General features: G+C 40.9%; 1 protein-coding gene across 2 annotated transcripts in view; it reads left to right on the top strand.

Annotated features, from left to right (window-relative positions):
* MAML2 (mastermind like transcriptional coactivator 2) overlaps positions 1-18,830 on the top strand; it is a gene marked incomplete at both ends in the record, with an annotated part of 353,771 nt that extends 334,941 nt beyond the window's left edge. The window contains 3 exons of one of the 2 annotated variants that reach the window (XM_081099197.1): positions 7,181-7,384; positions 12,796-12,907; positions 17,815-18,830. In XM_081099197.1, the coding sequence (XP_080955323.1) occupies positions 7,181-7,384; positions 12,796-12,907; positions 17,815-18,830 (1,332 nt within the window). The remainder of the gene's footprint in view (positions 1-7,180; positions 7,385-12,795; positions 12,908-17,814) is intronic. The other variant, XM_081099198.1, reaches the window with a different exon arrangement.
* Positions 18,831-19,579: the final 749 nt, after the last annotated feature.

Raw genomic sequence — 19,579 nt, 5'->3', positions numbered from 1 at the left:
AATAGAGAACCATTTCACTCAGATGCCTAGAACAAGACAAATATTTTTAGAGGTTGTTTCTTTTTAAAATTAAGAGAATAACACCTGCCTGGTAACTTTGCTTGCTTTGTGAAACTTCCTGTCCTAATAAGCCCATAAAACTGCTTTAGCAGTAAAACTGAGTGAATTCAATGAGTCTTAATATTTCAACATACTTCAATGAAACCAGGGACATTTTTTAAAATATATTATTGATTTCAGAGAGGAAGGGAGAGGGAGAGAGAGAGAGAAACATCAATGAGGAGACAGAATCATTGATTGTCCGCCTCCTGCATGCCTCCCACTGGGATTGAGCCCACAACCTGGTATGTATGTGCCCTGACCAGGAATCAAACCATGACCTCCTGGTTCATAGGTCAACACTCAATGACTGAGCAACACCGGCCGGGCACCAGGGACATTTTTGTTTGCTGCTTTAAGACATATCTAATTGGACCCATTCTACCTTTTGTTGACATCAGTCCTGCTTGACTGAACCTTTGCATTCCATTAAAATGAAAAGAAGAGGTAATCCCAACATTTTTAATACTTAACATTATTTAAAAACATCTCTCATATAATGACCATAATTTACAGAGACATTTTTTCAAAGTAAGACCCCAGGGGCCAGGTGTATGCTCTGGTGTTTGTTTATTGAGACATAAGGTTTTCTCTGTACATATTGTTTCTTTAAATATTTATTCCCAAAATTTTACCAAAGAGAATATCGGTGAATTAGCTGTGAGGACTGGAATAGAGGGGTTTATTTCTAATTTTTAAATTTGAACCTTTTTTTCCAAAAGAACTTCAAACCGGCTTTAATAGAAATATAGGTAATAACAGGAAGGTCAGGTAATTTGTCCTCTTAGGGAAAAGAGGTACCCATTTAAAAGAGTTCAATGGTTCCCTCAACTTTCTGTCAGGTTTTATAGACATAGTTTGCAATCTTGTGTTGGTGCTTCTTGTGATCCATAGGACAAGATATTAAGTCACCAAAGTAACAAATTTGGGAAAACATGTGTTTACCATACGTTAAAACATACACCCAGCTTCCTACAAATGTAAATTGACCTTATACACTGCCATTTACTGGTGAACATGCTTTGATTGCTTCCAGCTCAAAGGTTTGGTCATCGTGTAGCTGATTTACCAAATGGTCTCCTAGCATCGTTGGACCATTTTAGAAGATAAATATTCCATCAATAGCCCAGTTGGAAAACTTTAAAGTATAGACAAACTGCGATGTTTTCCAGTAGGATGCATGGACTTTGAGCCCCAAGGCCTAGAAGAATGCATGCTGCATAATAGATGCTCAGCAAATATGTGTTGAATGAATGAATAGGAGTAGAGTGAAGATAATTCTAAAGACACAGCTTGATTATTGGCAGAACTTTATTTTAAAAAAATACAGCTATGCTTTCACTGTCCTAGCAGCCCTATGCTGGATTAAAACAAGGGTCAAGCCAAAACCGGTTTGGCTCAGTGGATAGAGCGTCGGCCTGCGGACTGAAAGGTCCCAGGTTCGATTCTGGTCAAGGGCATGTACCTGGGTTGCGGGCATATCCCCAGTAGGAGATGTGCAGGAGGCAGCTGATCGATGTTTCTCTCTCATCGATGTTTCTAACTCTCTATCTCTCTCCCTTCCTCTCTGTAAAAAATCAATAAAATATATTAAAAAAAAAAACAAGGGTCAAGAAGCTTTAACCATATTTAAGCACTTGGCATACTACTATAACTCAGTGGCTTAACTAATACTCTAAAATAATTTTAGAATTTTAAATACATACACATACACACACTCACATAAGTGTGGAGAACTATAAGAGAATATTAAATGTAAAGTTATATTAAATCCCAAGAAGATAGGATCAGAAGCCTACTTTATAGATTAGCATCAAATACTATAATTTTATTGGTAGAAGCAAAAAAAAAGGCAAAATGGAAGATCTTTCAAGTTCATGATTTGAACCAGTGTGTGGCTATTATTTGCTGCCAAATCAATCTTTAACTCAGATTTCTCTAGAAAACTTGGTTTTCTATCATATAAAACACTCCATCAATGAAATACCTATTCATTCACAATCTCTCTCTCTCACACACACACACACACACACACACACACTTTCACGTATGGGCTGAGAATGTGCCATTTTTACCATGGCCTTCCCGTGTTGTTGAGGAGAAAATGAGCGTTATAGGAAACAGATGAATTCTGTTAAGTTCTACATAGGTTGAGTGTAAAGCAATGAGTGAGACTGAATATGGAAACCAGAGCCAACACATGGGAGCATATTTTTCTTTCAAAATATTTTATGTACTAGAGTTTGCACAACATCTTGGCAATGACAGCAAGCCTGTATAAGGAGGTGTTTTGTATTTCATAGCTAACATAAGAGCAAAAAAAATGAAGCATCAGCCAAATATTATTTCAATCATGAATTAAAAGAATGTAAGAATGTGTATGGTAGAGTCCATGGGAAGGCCCCAGGGCTAGAAGCTACAAGGTTTAAAAATGTTCCACAAAATTCCATAAGAGAGCTTATCTCTTACGTTTCTATCTTTTGGTATTGGGAAGGAATGAAACTAGATTTAGCACAGTCCATCTGTTTGATTAGAGAGAGAAAGAGATATGCTTGTGTTTTCTTGGCATGCAGATCTCCTATAAACCTTAGAGGAGTGTGGTTTTACAGATTCCACTGGAAATTATTTTGATGATGTTTACCAGTGTTGCCCACATTAAGCACTCTTCTCTTCATTTTCCCCCTTTCTACCTACTTTTTAATCTTTAAAAAAAATAGAAAATTGCCTAGCACATAGCAGATATTCAGTAAAATTTATCAAATTCATCATGGGTAACTAGACTAGGCATTAAGAGATCTGGATTTTCATTCTAAGGCACTAGTAGGTATCATATCACCTAATGGAAATTGTTATGCATTGCTTTTTACTGTAATGACTTTGAGTGAGTGCACATGTGGGGAAGTGAAGTGTGTTTCTTAGATTCCCAGGTAAACTATAAGCCAGAGATCATAACTTCAAATGCCTACATGGGTCACGCAAGCAATAGAAATGAGTAAAATGGGTGGATAAAATAAAACAGGGAATAGTGGAGAGTGTGGCCAACTGGAGAACGCAAGGGCCAGCCTGTGTTTAAAGCATGATGGGAGCCACAACCTGCAATCCAAGTACCCTTCTTACAGCAGAAGCTCCTTCAGAGAGATCATTGTTCCTAAACCATCTGTCATATGTGAAATAATACAACAATAAGTAATAAGAAAAATACTAATTGCTAAAATTTATCAAGCACCTACTAAGTTCCTGGATCAGTTCTGAATTTCATTTGGTCTAATTTTATGTCATGAATAGAATTACCTCATTTTACAAATGACATTAAGGTACAATACTTAGTAAATGTATATTGGGTACTCTATAATATAATTAAATGTTAAGAAAGAAATAAAATAAAAAACAGGCCCTAGCTGGTTTGGCTCAGTGTATCGAGCATTAGCCCATGGACTGAAGGGTCCTGGGTTCGATTCTGGTCAAGGGCATGCACCTGGGTTGTGGCTCTATTCCAGGCCCTGATTGGGGCTGTGTAGGAGGCAAACAATGGATGTGATTCTCACATCTAAACTCCTTTCTCTCTGTCTCTCCCCCTCTCTCTAAAAATCAGGGGAAAAATATCCTTGGGTGAGGATTAACAACAATAACAAAACACACACACACACACACACACACACAAGCACAGCACAAGGAGGAACAAAGTAGCAGGGCGCTGAGCTGAGCTCATAACCCAAATGAAAGAAGCACACTCCAAAAGACAGTCCATCAGATAATGACATTCAGCTCATCTGACATTTCCAGGTAGGAGGATGGAGGTAATTAATTCCACAGATAGCTCACGATCTACAACATAACTAAAACCATAACATTTCTGATAGAGCTGACACAAAACACCTTTCTGCAATCTGCAAGGCCTATCTATATCCCTTGCTTCACAACAGACAGACTCTTACTCCTTTATGTTAAAATAACTTTAACAATTATGAATAGCTATTGTTTATTCAGTGCTTACTACTGCTGAATATTTTGGGCATTGCATTATGTCCTCTAATTCTCAGAGACTGTTGTTCCCATTTTACAGATAAGGAAATTGAGGCTTTTGAACATGAATTAACTTCTCCCAGATCACACAGCTAATAAGAGCCAGAACTGGGATGTGAATCACGGCAGGCCTGTCTCTAAAGCTCATGGTTTTGTCTACGGCACGGCCAAGCAAAGAAGGCTGAAAGAAAAGTGAATTTAATTTTTCTATGTATGTTTGTCAACCGTATTTTGAAAACACAAAATCTTCCTTTCACATAGTCTTACGCTAAACTCCAAATTATATCATAGAAAAGAGCAGACTGTTTCTATTCAGCTTAAAGTGAAGAGTGGAGGGCCAGCCACTGCCTCCAATGCATTCTCACCCTGATTTCTCCAACATGACTGACTGTGTTTATGCTTCTCTGACCTCATCTCTTTCTCCCTGTCACAGCTCTGCTTTCCCCTCATTGGTGTGGGTGGACTTAAGAGTCAACATGCAGTCTTCATATATTTTCTTCTCCATTTGCCCTCCAAGAGCACTCAACTCACAGATCCTTGCTCGACGACCATTCTGTTAATGACACTCACGTCTTGTCTCCCAGTCCACATTTTTAGTGGCTTGTGGGACATATGGGATGAAATCTTTCCCAAAAGCCATGATGGATATAAAGTTGAGAGAACTGACTGGACATTGGGTTCAGATGTGTGAGAGGATGGTTCCTTTAAGCTGCTCAGAGATGGCTTTAATTATTTTAAATTAACTCGTGAGGAAGACCAATCCCCCTCCCCATCCCCACACCCCTATCCTTCTCCCCAATATACTCCCTTCCATGTGCCTGATTAAGGGGCTCACCCCTGAGGAAAGGGTTCAACAAACATATGCTTCGTGCACAGATGGGTTGGCACAGATTTAAAGTATGAACATCTTTCTCCTCGATGCTTCTCATCTCAACTGCAAAACAACAGAGTATAGTGATTGAGAACTGGAGTTCTGGACTCAGACAGACCCAGCTTCAAATCCTCCTGCAGGACGTACAGCTGCGCGCTCTCTCTGAGCTGAGGTTTCTGGGCTGCAAAGCTGGGATGATACTACTTCTTGCTCGTTGTTTTGTTGGGAGGAGTAAACAGGAGAGATCAAGTCAAGTGTTAGGCACGGTGACGGGCCTGCAATAAGACTCAGTGCATGGTCACCTTTAAGGTTACTGTGTATCCTTTTGCTTTTGAGGGCAGTTGGTGAGCTCTGTAGCCCCAGGGATTCCTAAAGCAAGGCCTTGCTTCCTACATCCCAGGCTTTTTTTAAAACTCAGCCGATAAGGAAAGAAAGGGATAGAGAAAAAAGGGAAGAGACAACTTACTACATGACTACTGCTTGCCAGGCATCCTGAGAGTTGCTTTATCTTTTTAAGCTCTTGTGCCCTCACAGAGTTCAGTTGGGAATGAGAGTTGGACTTCATTGCTCCTACATAGCCAGTGTTTCTCAAAGAGCATTCCCTAGGCCAGTGGTCAGCAAACTCATTAGTCAACAGAGGCAAATATCAATAGTACTTCTTCAAACTAGACTCGCCCAGGCCGAAAACCGACTTGTGCGCATGGGCCAAGAAGTTTCAGTCGCACTGTACGCACGCCCGCACGTGGTATTTTGTGGAAGAGCCACACTCAAGGGTCCAAAGAGCCGCATGTGGCTCGCGAGCCGCAGTTTGCCGACCACAGCCCTAGGCCAATGGGCATTAGAATCACCTGAGCAGGTACCCGATCCACAGCCTCAGAATTTCTGGAGCAAGGCAAGGACATCTTTGACTTCACACTTGTATCCTATAATCTAAAACTTGATCCTATATTTGCTTGTATTTTTACATGTAAGTCTGTGTAAGTTCTTCCTTAATAATAAAAGGGTAATATGCAAATAGACCAAACAGAACGGGTGAAACGAACAGCTGCTATGACGTGCACTGACCACCAGGGGGCAGATGCTCAACACAGGAGCTGCCCCCTGGTGGTCAGTGCACAGGGGGAGTGCCACTCAGCCAGAAGCCGGCGTTCCAGGCAGCACTAAGGATGTCCAACTGACAGCTTAGGCCTGCTCCCCGTGGGGCTAAGCCATCAGTCAGACATCCCCCAAGGGCTCCCAGACTGTGAGAGGGTGCAGGCCAGGCTGAGGGATCCCCCTACCCTGAGTGCATGAATCTCGTGCACAGGCCTCTAGTTAGATGATAAAGTCTCCAAGGTGAGGACAATGCTGTCCAGTTTTCTTATAACCCCAACAGTATACAGCTCAATTCTAAACACATCATCAGAAGTTAATGAAAGTATTTGGCTGGGTTTGACTTTCTCCACTGCAGGGTCCTGACCTGTCAGTGCCTAAAGATTGGTAGAGACCCTAAGTTAGAATGGCGATTCACTAGTAACCAGTATTATTTCATATACAATATGAGTTTGCAGTCAGTACTTTTTCATTGCCAGCCAGTTGGGTGCTCTTATCTTACTTAGGCACTGAGATTTCTGACTTACTGACCAGGGAACAAAATTAACAAGACTGTGAAAAATGAAGTCCTTTTCAAGTTTGGGAGTGTTTGTAAAACAGAAGTCACAGGCCTTCCTGCCTTTTCATCGCCAGCGAGGCCCCTTCTGTTCAAAATGCTTATTCAGATTTTAAACATGTGAATCGAAACCTAATTTTCTTTGCAGGATCAGCATTGATATGTGCTAACCTTAGGGAAAAGGGAGAACTTGTTACTTTATGATGTGTTTGTTTCTGAGCAATTGCGAGGTTTGCCGTATGTTTTTATGGTCGTTTTCTTTGAGGTTCCATAAACACCTTCTGGAATGTGGAGGTTCCCCCACCAGAGTCCTAGGGGAGCTTTTCCAGGGCCCCAATGTCACTGACCCAGCTGCTTCGGCTGCCGTGATATGCAATTATTTCTTCTACACTTAGAAAGCAATTCTCTGATCTCCAACCCGTTCACCATGTTTGATCTTAACAAGATGAAAAATGTTCAGAATCTCAGCCTGTGATCTTTATGATACGTTTTGCTTCTTTCAACTCACAGTAGCTTTCTCCCTCCTTTCTCTTCTTTAGGATCAACACTCTGTGGTAGGCCAGAGCACAGGCCCCAGTCCAAGTCCCAACCCCTGCTCAAATCCAAACACTGGAAGCGGTTACATGAACTCCCAGCAATCACTGTTGAATCAGCAATTGATGGGAAAGAAACAGACTCTACAGAGGCAGATCCTGGAGCAGAAACAGCAGCTTCTCCTGCAGCAGCAGATGCTGGTGGATGCGGTAAAACTTTCTCCTAACGTCTACTGCGCGTACCTGCTGGCCCAACAGAGGGAGGCCATTACTTTCCATTTCTATTTGCTGCCCTTCCTCTGTGCCTACTTATGGGCCAGCAAAAAGGGTGTCCTGTCTCTAAGAGAAGTTAATTCTATACATGTGAAGTGCTTGGGGGGGTGGGGGGGCAGGGAAACAAAAAAAAAAACTTGATTTACCAGCTGCTGGACAGTTGGAATGCAGGGCACCTCAGCTAACTAGCCCTGCCCAGCCCAGGAATGTTTAGAACCACCACCATGGGCACTTGAATCAAGCAAAAGAAACCAGTCTTGTTCCGCAGCCCCGAGGGGCAGAAATAGTGAACAGAACTCTAACCAGCTCAAATCCAAACTGATTTTAGAGATAAGAAAATTGTAAGCCCTAGCCGGTTTGGCTCAATGGATAGAGTGTCAGCCTGTGAACTCAAGGGTCCCAGGTTCGATTCCGATCAAGGGCATGTACCTTGGTTGCGGGCACATCCCAAGTGGGGAGTGTGCAGGAGGCAGCTGATCGATGTTTCTCTCTCATCAATGTTTCTAACTCTCTATCCCTCTCCCTTTCTCTCTGTAAAAAATCAATAAAAAATATTTTTTAAAAAAGAAAGAAAATTGTAAAAGCAGTTTTAAAAGCCAACGTGGAGTTTCGTAACTTAAGATCTGGCTTTCAAAATATAGCATCTCAAAATGGGGGATTTTTTTTAAGAAAATGGAAAGTTTATTTCCCACTTTTATCATATAGAAGTAGCCTTAAAGAGAGGCAGGGCCATTATTTCCCACACATTACCCAAACATTAACCCTGTTCAGCGTTGATCTGTTCATTCCTTCTGTATTCTCAGACATTCACATACACCCAACAGCTGATCCCAACCCTTCCTGCCTCCTAGGACCAAGGCCCTATCTCCAAGTTTCATTCTCTCCCTTCAGACTGTTTGGCCAGATGAAAGAAGAAAGGGGCAAGGTTAACCATCTCCAGGCTGATAGAGCCAAGGAACACAGAAAAGAGAAAAAAAACACAACACCACAAATCTTTATATTCAAGAACTTTGTAATAAGAGTCAAAAACCCAAGGTGTGATAAGTTCTACATTCCATTCAGTACATATTTAGTTCTTTACAATGGGAATTCAGCCATAAACAAGGCAGACCCTGCCTTTGTCCCTAGAGAGCTTGGAGCCCACTGGGGATGCTAAATAAATAGGCAACCGTAAGGCATGTGATTAAATGCTGTGATGTGGGAACTACTAGAAATGGTTCCAGAGAGGAAGTAGTATCTACTGAAGATCTGAAGGTGAAGTGGGAGGTGGAGGTGAGGAGCAAGGGTTGACAGCCAGAAGAGCCAGCAAATTCAGACTCAGAGACAATATACTACCTATCAGTTAGCTGAGGCATAGACCGTGCACAAGGACAGAGAAAAGCCAGAGGGTAGAGCTTAAGAAATCAGAACCTACATTGTCTGAAATGTAATGGAGAGGATGTTAAGGATTTTAAACAAGGAAGTACTAGATTCAGATTTGCATTATAATAAAGGTATACACATAGTAAGGAAAAATGTAATGGAGGAAAATATGAAATCCAGCTGGAGAGATTGGGAATAGTCTCCCAGAAAAGGTAAAATTTGATTTTGAAGGACTGTAGGATTCAAATGGGTCCCAGGCAGAGGGTGTGTCAGAGATCAAAAGGCACAGCCTATGTGTGTATTTGTTAGTTGGTCTGAGATTTTATCATGAAATATTTAATACATAATGGAAAGTATGCATAATAATGTAATAATTATTTCTGTTTTTTAAGGAATAACAAATGGAATAAGTTTAAAGTCCAAAGCATATGAGAAGAAATAGAAATACATTTATTTGAATTTGAATAAGAAATAGTGAGAAATAAATTTTCAGGTGACCTTGAGTATTGCCCTAAGGTATAAGGTTTAGGGGAACCGCCGACCCAAAGTGATGCAGCTGATTTCTCCTATAAATCATAGTTTTGAAAACCCCAGTTCTCCAATCACTTGCTCCCACTTGTTTGGGTTGTTTTAGTTTTGTTTTTTACCTTATAACTAAATAGCTTAGGAACAAGGGTAGAGAGGGTGGAAAAATGCACAATCTAAGATTGACTTCCTGGTTCCACTGTCATTCCCATCAATGCGACTAATTTGTTGAATTATAACATGCAGAGGTTGAATTTCTGGGTTTTTAGCTCTGATTAAAAGGCAAGGAAACATTCCATGAGGGTCCTATCCTGGCACCGGCCTAACTCTCATTGAGCCCCCGTTGAGTCTCCACTGGGACAGGTGCAAAGGGCAGTGGCATGAGCTGTGAGAGATGAATGCGGCTGCTGTTTTTGTGATTTTTATAAACCATTCACATTTCTCTTGTTTGGATGCCATTGAGGGTGCCTGTACTTGTTAGCATATCCAGGAAGAAACAGTCTTTGATACCACTTTACATTAGCATATGCTTTGTAGTCATTTGCAGTCAGTTGGCAAGGCCAGATCGGCGCCTAAATTGAGACATTTTCTCATGAAAGCGTTAGCCTTACTCTCTATTACTCTCCCACCAGTGAAGCACGAGGAGGGGCGGTTGGTATTATTACAATGGACATCATAATTATCAGCACGTTTCCTGCACCTACTGTGTGCCAAGCACCATTCTGAGCTTTTTCAGAATTAAAGGATTAATCCTTGCAATAGGAGTATGTCGGAGGTCCTAGAATTATTCACATTTTACATTTTGAGATGGCAAAACGGAAGCAGGACAGATTCTCTCTATATTAGGTTTTTCGGTCCAAGATATTGGGTTATCCTGAGGCATTCGTTGATAAGTTAAATTCCATGTTACACAGAAGTGGCCTCAGGGATGCCTGCGAGTTTACACTTTTTCACGGAATGGGAATGTTGCTCTCTTGGGAATGAAGCAGTCCCCACGCAGTGCTGAAGGTTGGTCTTGGCCACTCTGCAGCACACAGTGACAATAGGCCTTTCTGTGATAGTCCATATGAAGGCCGCTACATTTACCTCGTTTGTGAACAAGTAGTTTAAGAAGCTCAAGTTTCCAGAGATGTATATGTTAACGCTTTGGGTAACTTAATTTAGCCCTCAGGAAAATAAAATAAAAAACTCAATAATTAAATTGAATATATATAAATAAGTCCAAAATTGAAATCTAGTCTTTAATGAGGAATGAAAGCCTAATTTCTCTCTCTCCCCCCCCTCCCTCTTTCTCTCTCTCTTTCCTTTCTCTCTCTCCACATGAATCTGATTTTCTTCAACATAAACAGCAGAAACACCTAATTGCATAAAAAAGAAAAATAACAGATGCTTTTGAAAAAGAGAAGATTTCAGAAAGCCCCATGCTTGGCATAAAATTCAAAACTGTCAGCTTGCACAATAGTTTACAACAGGGACGGCTGGACTTTGCCACACTTGGGTTCATAGAACATCTCAAAGCTGTTTTTTAAACATTTAGGGTTTGGGTAAACCCAAAGTTTCACCAACCACTTTTTCCCTTAATTCGTGAACCCATATTTAAAAGAAATGTAATCCATGTGTTTCTGATTCATTTACACTTAGCTCATCAAAATTGTGTTTTATATGAATTATTTGATGCCCCCCAAACCGTGTGAGCCTTTCAAGTTTTTTTTTTTTCTTCTTCGAAACAAGAATTTGAATTTGGTTTGTTGTTTTAAGGCTGTTGTTTTGGGGTGTTTTTTTTTTCCTGTATAGTAGATTTTTTTCTACTTAGAAAGCCTGGAATTTGATGGGAAACTGAGATATCCATGGTTTAAGTGGCTTCTAAGTTAGGCAGTACGGATTTGGCTTTCATGTAATTTACCCATCTATCTGTTACATGGTCTTCTTTTCTATTTATTGACTTTTCTATAATTATATTGTTCTCTGCCTACCTAGGCCAATTATCTTTATCTTTGAAAATGGAGGTTGCTTTGGGGTGCAGTGAAGCAAGTTTAAAAATTTCCTGATCCATACTGAGAACGCAAAAAAGTAGCCCCCTGTGTCCCGATCTGATAGGACAGTCAGGCCGCTTTGTTCTCTGTTGGACATAAGCAATGTTACAAAATACTGACCTCAGACAGGGTTACTCTGAGACCATGATAAAATGAGACAAAATAAGGCCACTTCATAATTTTGTCTAAAAACAGATATAAACAAGGTAACTGTGTAACCCACAAAATACCAAAATCCCCCTCTTTGGCTAAATGAGTGACAGCTACTTCATTACTCAATCATAGAATCAACCTCACTTCCTGATAGCTGACAATCCAGAAAAAATCCTCACTTCCTTAAACACTCCCAAAATCTCTCAACCAAAGCCCAAGTCCTGTGACAGGCTCTTTCTAACATGCTCCTACTAAAACACCCATGGGCCCCTGTGCAGTCTCTCTCATCGAAACAATAATAAACGACATTGGCAATATAAGTAGAGTGTTCCGTATTTCCTCTCTTAGCTCCCAAAGAAACCTACTCTAAAGATCTAAAGGTAGGTGACTCCAGAGGAAGAAAAGAGGGAGCCTGGGAGATTTCTGTGCCTAGAGAATGGGGCACAGAGAAAGAGAGCCCTTGTCTGGGATGGCAGGAAAGAGCCTGAGTTTTTGACTCAGGATTTGGTTTCTCTTCTACACTTTGTGATCTTGGGTAAGCCACTAGCCTAAGGAAGCCTCTGTTTCTCAACTATGAAGTGGGAATAATCAGACCTACCTTCCAGGGTTGTTTATGAGGGGGAAAAGGAAGTAATATGCATATAGCACCTCTACCAGTACCTGATAGGTTATCTCCTCCTGTATAGAGTTGCCAGATTTACAAATAAAAGTACAGAATACCCACAATGTCCTGTATTTTATCTGGAAATCCTACTCCTATGCCTTCTATACTCCGTGGTGCCAGACCTATATACAGGGTGGGGCAAAAGTAGGCTTACGGTTGTGAGTAGGTGAACCACCAAGCTATTCTTGTATTATTGCTTATTGATTATTGTATTATTGCCCATACAACCAACTATAAACCCACTTTGCCCCACCCTGTATAGGTGCCAAAGCATACCAAGTGTGCTACAAAATAAAACTAGAACTATCATCTCAAAAATCATACAAATTTAGTCCTCATCAAAATCTAATTGCAAAACAAAAAAAATAAGAGTAGTTACTACACCTAAAACACATGTCAAATGGTAAGGAAAGTAGAAGTTGCACTTCTATACAAGTTTATTGAAATGGAAAAGGATTTGTCTCTGAATTGAGACTAATAAATAAGGTCCATGATTCGTAGCTATGACTGAAGATTGTTCTCATATTCTTTTTTGAATAACAGTCTATAAATTTTTACAAATGACGAAGTAACAATGCAATTCAATATGCTTTCATTTGTGTTTTTTCAAGGAGAAAATTTCTTCACAAGATCAGATAAACAGACATTTGACAAGGCCACCCCCAGATTACAAAGACCAAAGAAGAAATATGGGTAACATGCAACCAACTGCTCAGTATTCTGGTAAGTGTTCTCAAAAATTAATAGAAATTGTAACTGTGAGAAGAAGAAAAATGTTCAGTTTTTACTATTTCCTCCTTTCCCCATCTTATATTTAATTGTAACATCTTTCTTAGACTACTTCATTACCACCCATATAACTTTCAGAGCAAGACCAAACTGGAATATTTGTAGTTTTCTCATCATTTCTTGCTTAATCTTATCCTGTACTCACATATTTCTTGTCCTGTATTCACATATTTCACTGCTCTTAGACTACCTCTGAGAGTTTAAAAAACGTAAATATTTTCTAACTGCTAGGTTCAACCATTCTCCTCCCAACATACTGTAAGGTAAGTAGACATATCTTTCTGAGTCACATTTGTGATTTGCTTAAAGCCCAATCTTTTTCTTTCCACCTTTGGGCTCATGTCCCTAACATAGATAGTCCTGCCACCAAGAAATAATTAAAAAGCAAGTTTAGCCCAGTCAGTGTGGCTCAGTGGTTGAGCATCAGCCCATGAACCAGGAGGTCATGGTTGATTCCTGGTCAGGGTACATGTCCAGGTTGCAGGCTCGATCCCCGGTAGATGTGCAGGAGGCAATCAATCCATGACTCTCTCCCATCGTTGATGTTTCTATCTCTCTCGCTCATTCTCCCTTCCTCTCTCTGAAATCAATAAAAACATTTTTTTAAAATAGCAAGTTATATTTTTATGAAATCTCTTAAAAATACCAAAGGTGATTGCATTTCAAATACAAAACTTCATAAATCTCTCAATATAACATAGGTGATAGGCACTACCCCTAAAATCTCTCTGCTCTTACTGTCTGAACTCCAAAACCTAGACTGTGCTGGTCCTGCCTTCTCCTATTCACCATCTGTTCAAATCCCTGCTGCCCAGAACTCGCTGCACTTCCTTATGTCAATTAAGTTTGTCTTGGAGTTTCCCAAATCGTCTCTGCTTTGCCTGTTACTTTCATCGTTCAGGAAGCCATAAAAAAGCTTGTCTAGAGACAAAGGAGCTGTGAGTACTCCTGTGTGTTAACATTTTCTGGTCCTGTTACAAATATGTTGTTCTAATTTATGTCAACTTTTTCAAATGCACCAGATTGCCTCTCTCCACTAAAATTGCGAAAGGGATATATGCATTCTACTCTCTAGATTGCTTTGCCTCGGCGAAAGTAGGATTCTCTAGTTGATTCTGTCCTCGAGAAGGTTGAAAGACAAGACGATAGTGTGGTGAAGGTGGTGGTGGGGATGAAAGGGGGGCATCTGCAATACTTTCAACAATAAAGATAATTTTTTTAAAAAGACAGGATGGGGTTTATTTGGAGCATGGCTTCTAATACCGTCCATGGCCTATCCGTGGTTTTATGGGAAATAAATATTATACAAAATTCAAGGTGGATGTTTGGGCTTTTCTTTTCCCATTCACATAAACGAATCCCTAGGGATAGTAGTCTGAGGCTCGTTTGGTGGCTCTACTATGTTGTCAGGGACCCAGGCTTCCTTGTTTTTCTCCTCCACCTTCTTTAGCATGGAGCTTCTATTCCAAGGGTTGGTGTGTCCACCACACCTCCAGCCTTCATATCCATATTCCAGATAGAAACATAGAAGAAGGGAAAAGTAACATGCCTCCCAAATATGTCAGGTTCCCTTTAAAAAATTTTTTTTAATTTATTGAGGTAATATGGATAAATAACATTATATACATTTTAGGTGTACAACAGTATTTGATATCTGTATACTTTACTGTGTGCTCGCCACCAAAAGTCTAGTTTCCTTCCATTGCCATGTATTTGACCCCCTTTGCCCCATTTTCTCATCCCCCCCCAAATCTCTTCCCCTCTGGTAACCACCATTCTGTTGTCTAGATCTATGAGTTTGTTTTTGTTTTGTCAGTATGTATGTTATTTTTTGTTTTATATTCTACATATGCATGAAATATGGCTTTTGTCCATTTCCATCTGACTTATTTCATGTAGATCTATACATATTATCACAAATGGCAATATTTCATCTTTATTTATGGCTAAGTAGTATTCCATTGTATATGTATAGGGTGGAGCAAAAATGGGTCTACAGTTGTGGGTATGCAAAACACAGGGTTTATTCGTGTATTAATTATTGTATTATTTTCCATATGAACAATTGTAAACCTACTTTTGCCCAACCATATATATATATATATATATATCCCACATTTTCTTTACACATTCATCCATCGATGGACACTTGGGTTGCTTCCATATCTTGGCAATTGTAAATAATGCTACAGTGAACATGAATGAGATTCCCTTTTAAACATAGATTTCTTAACCCAGCCAGTTGTGACTCAGTTGGTTGAGCATTGCCCCATATGCCAAGAGGTCACTGGTTCAATTCCTGGTCAGGACACATGCCCAGGTTGTGGGCTTAATCCCCAGTAGGGGGTGTGCAGGAGGCAGCTGATCAATGTCTCTGTCTCTCTCTTTCTCTCTCTCTCTCTCTCTCTCTCTCTCTCTCTCTCTCTCTCTCTCTCCCCCCCCCCTCCCGCTCTCTCAAATCAATAAAAATATTTTTCTCACCTAATAACTTCTATCTTTAACCAGAATTTATTCATATGGACCCCCACCCCATAAGAAAATTTGGGAAATGTGGTTTTCCAGCTGAGAATATTACTAGAAAGTCAAGGCTCTATTTCTAAGGAGGACAGGGCAGTTGGAAATGTGGTAGGCACTTAGAAGTCTCTTCCACAGTGCACATGGGCATTTCCCTCAGCATCCAACTGCTGACCCCCAAGTGGGTAAGAATCACTGCTCTAGAGCGTCGTACTTCCGAGTCTTCTGAGAATGAGGTAATCAGCAAGCACAGCACCAACTCTTTCATTTTTATCTTAATCTCAATATAATAATAGTCACTTTGCCCAGGTGTTAGTATGAGAAATGATGCATGGAAAGCACCTGTAATGATTTCTACCACATATTCGGTGCTTCTAAATATTACTTGCAAATAATATTTTGTGGTCTTTATGGAAACTCTCTCTGTCTGGTTGTTTAAAAATACTGCTCTCATAAACTTTCTCAGGGCATATGGTTAAAATAGAGCACACACAGAGGGAATGATTTTTAAGACCTCTACATTTGTTTCCATTGCATTTTCATAGTGTAAAGTCCCTTCTCATGAAACCTTCAGATGCCAAGATGACGTTGTTTAACCTCGTTAGCAGTCTGTGGACTCTGAGGTGCTGTTCAAGTATCTCCTACCCGACTCTGGTCCCTCTTCATCAAACATTTGCTGCCCTACACAGGGCAGGGCCCCGTGCTAAGCCTGGAGATACAGGACACTGGTCCTGCCTTCGAGGGGTGTATCATCTAGTTGGAGGCATATTTTAAAACAAATAGCAAGGCCATTGGTCTAGCAATACCATGCTAGCCATGCTCAAGCAACAGGGGCTATCCTAGGGCAGTGATGGCGAACCTTTTGAGCTCAGCGTGTCAGCATTTTAAAAAACCCTAACTTAACTCTGGTGCCGTGTCACATATAGAAATTTTTTGATATTTGCAACCATAGTAAAACAGAGACTTATATTTTTGATACAGTGGGGCCTTGACTTACGAGTGTCCCAACTAATGAGTTTTTCGAGATACGAGCCGTCTCTTGGCCGGTTTTTTGCTTTAAGTTGCGAGCTGAAATTCAGGTTACAAGCCAGCTTCAGATACCCCACCGCTAGTTGGCACAGCAAACGTCATATTGAATGCCACAACATCAGCCCAGAATCACGTGTCTCACTCGTTCACTTTAAGATTTGACATACGAGCAATTTGAGTTACGAGCTCCGTCACAGAACGAATTAAACTCGTAAGTCAAGGCCCCACTGTATTTATTTTATATATTTAAATGCCATTTAACAAAGAAAAATCAACCAAAAAAGTGAGTGTCATAGGTTCGCCATCACTGGCCTAGAGTTACAATGGCAGATGTGCTCTCCTCATGCCATTCTGATGGTCATATGTGTGTCCAGTTCTCTGTTTCTCAATATCTCTGATTCTCTGGAGGGAGAGTACTTTAAAAGGGTATCTCCAAGGTACATCTGTGCTTCAATCTCTCATTCACTCATTCATTCATTCAAAAGATATCAATTGACTACCTACTTTGCACCATCCACTAGACTTGGAGAATATGACAGTGAACAAAACAGCCAAAAATTCTTTCCCTTGTGGAACTTACCATCCAGCGCACACTTTTAAAAAATCTTTCTGACATCTCACTTTTGCCTCTCAAGATGTCTTCCAATGATGACTTGAATCTCCCCAAGCCAGGAAGATTCCAATGTGTTGGTTAATCGCTATCTTATGTGTGGAGCCTCTCCGTTCAGCAGCCCATCATTGGCTGGTCCCACATCCAATGACTTACTGACAGGCATCAATGTAGCTGACAGGTCCTTTGAGGCTCTATGGATTTCCCAACACAAAGGCTAAGTGCTAAGTTAAAACTTTAAAAAGCAAATGCTACTGGAGAGAGGAGGCTGGAGTATCGGGGGAAGTTTAATGAAGAACCTTGGCCTGAGCCTTGAAGAACAGAGAGGGCTCAGTGAGGCAAGAAGGACATCGGATGAGAGGGAAATGGCATGAGCAAAGGGAGCTCAGGGTGGATGGCTAACAGTGCAATAGTAACTGCACCTCCTGGAGCAGAAGGCTTTCCGTATGGAAATAACCACAGGAACACTGATTGCATTGAATTCCAGATGTTTAAAGAGATAGGAATTTATCCTCTGGCCGCACACAGGAGCCACTCCTGGCAACTTCTTGAATAGGGATGATACAGTTGAAGAATTGGACATAATTTTCAAGGTGATAGGTTTGGCCTTGATAAGTTATTGCAAAGTTCTAAAAAAGAGGCGATAACCTACTGCTATGAATTAATATAATTATCTTCTTTTCCGTAGGTGGCTCATCAACAGTGAGTTTAAACTCTAACCAGACTTTGACAAACCCAGTTTCAACACACACCATTTTAACTCCAAATTCCAGCCTCATGTCTACTTCCCATGGAACAAGGATGCCATCGTTATCCACAGCGGTTCAGAACATGGGGATGTACGGGAGTCTGCCTTGCAATCAACCTGGCACATACAGTGTCACGTCAGGAATGAATCAATTGACCCAGCAGAGAAACCCAAACCAATTGATAGCAAATCAAAACAACCCTCTCATGCCACGGCCACCTACCTTAGGGCCAACCAGTAATAATAATGTGGCCACTTTTGCAACGGGACCTGTTGGCAATTCACAACAACTGAGACCAAACTTGACCCATACTATGGGAAGCATGCCAGCACAGAGAACATCAAACGTAATGATCACGTCCAACACAACAGCACCAAACTGGGCCTCCCAAGAAGCGACAACCAAACAGCAGGAAGCCCTGAAGTCCGCAGGAGCCCGCTTCCCCACAGGTACACCTGCAGCCTATACTCCAAACCAGACCTTGCAACAGGCGGTAGGTAGCCAGCAATTTTCCCAGAGGGCAGTGGCTCCTCCTAATCAGATAACACCAACGGTGCAAATGAGACCTATGAACCAAATGGGCCAGACATTGAATGGACAAACCATGGGTCCACTCAGAAGTCTGAATCTCAGACCCAATCAGCTGGGCACACAGGTTTTGCCCAGTTTGAATCAGTCAGGAACAGGGTTGAGTCAGCCAAGGACAGGCATAAGCCAGCCACCGTCTCTGACACCTGGCAACTTCCCCTCTCCCAACCAAACTTCCAGGGCTTTTCAAGGAACTGACCATGGCAGTGACTTAGCTTTTGACTTTCTCAGCCAACAGACTGATAACATGGGCCCTGCCCTCAACAGTGATGCTGATTTCATTGACTCTTTACTGAAGACAGAGCCTGGTAATGATGACTGGATGAAAGACATAAATCTTGATGAAATCTTGGGGAACAACTCCTAAAGGAGAAAAGGGAGACAATTCACCAAGTCCAAGCACTAAAAGGCAGTATTTTACAAGGACCCTGGAAAGGCCAACTGTTGACTGTTACTTGGGCTACATCAAGATACTGTGGCTTAGAAATGGAAAGCAGAAAGCAGTCAACATTTTGGTCCAAATGCTTGTTTTAAATCTCAAACCTGAAAGTAAAACATTGGGATCACTTTTCCCTGTCTAAACTCCAGGACATAGTATCCAATTGATCCAAACAGAACTGTGATGTTGATGTGTAATTAGCGGTGTAACATAGGTTGCCCAAGCTCCTTTTCTCCCTGAAAGAAAAGTAATACAACTTTTAGCTTGTTTAAACCCCATGTCATGCGGAGGTATTAGTTCCAAGCAACAACAAATTCCTTAATTTGCTCTAATGGATACAAGTGTGGTTTGATCTTTCCACTTTACCTTTTCATTTAGTTTTTCTAAAATTTCCTAGATTGAAATGTTATAGGTATTTTTGCAGTAACCAAACACTGTCCTGAGTAAAGAAAAGCTGGAGGACCTAGAGAACATTCAGGGAATTGTGAAATATCTTCCCCACATATCCTGTACTTCAGTGAGATGCTGTGTCTAGTGACGAAACATTGAAGCCTGAATACAGAGCTGTCCAACTCTATTTGGGCTTCCACAGCCAATTTCTGAATCCGTGTCCAAGTCTTAGATACAATCACCCGCCCGAATCATACTGAAATATTAGTGCACATGTCTACATCAGT

Source organism: Myotis nattereri, assembly GCF_964212035.1.
Source record: "Myotis nattereri genome assembly, chromosome: 9".
Classification (NCBI taxonomy): Eukaryota; Metazoa; Chordata; class Mammalia; order Chiroptera; family Vespertilionidae; genus Myotis; species Myotis nattereri.
Note: the sequence above shows the minus strand (reverse complement) of the source record. Positions and strands in the feature narration are given on the sequence as shown.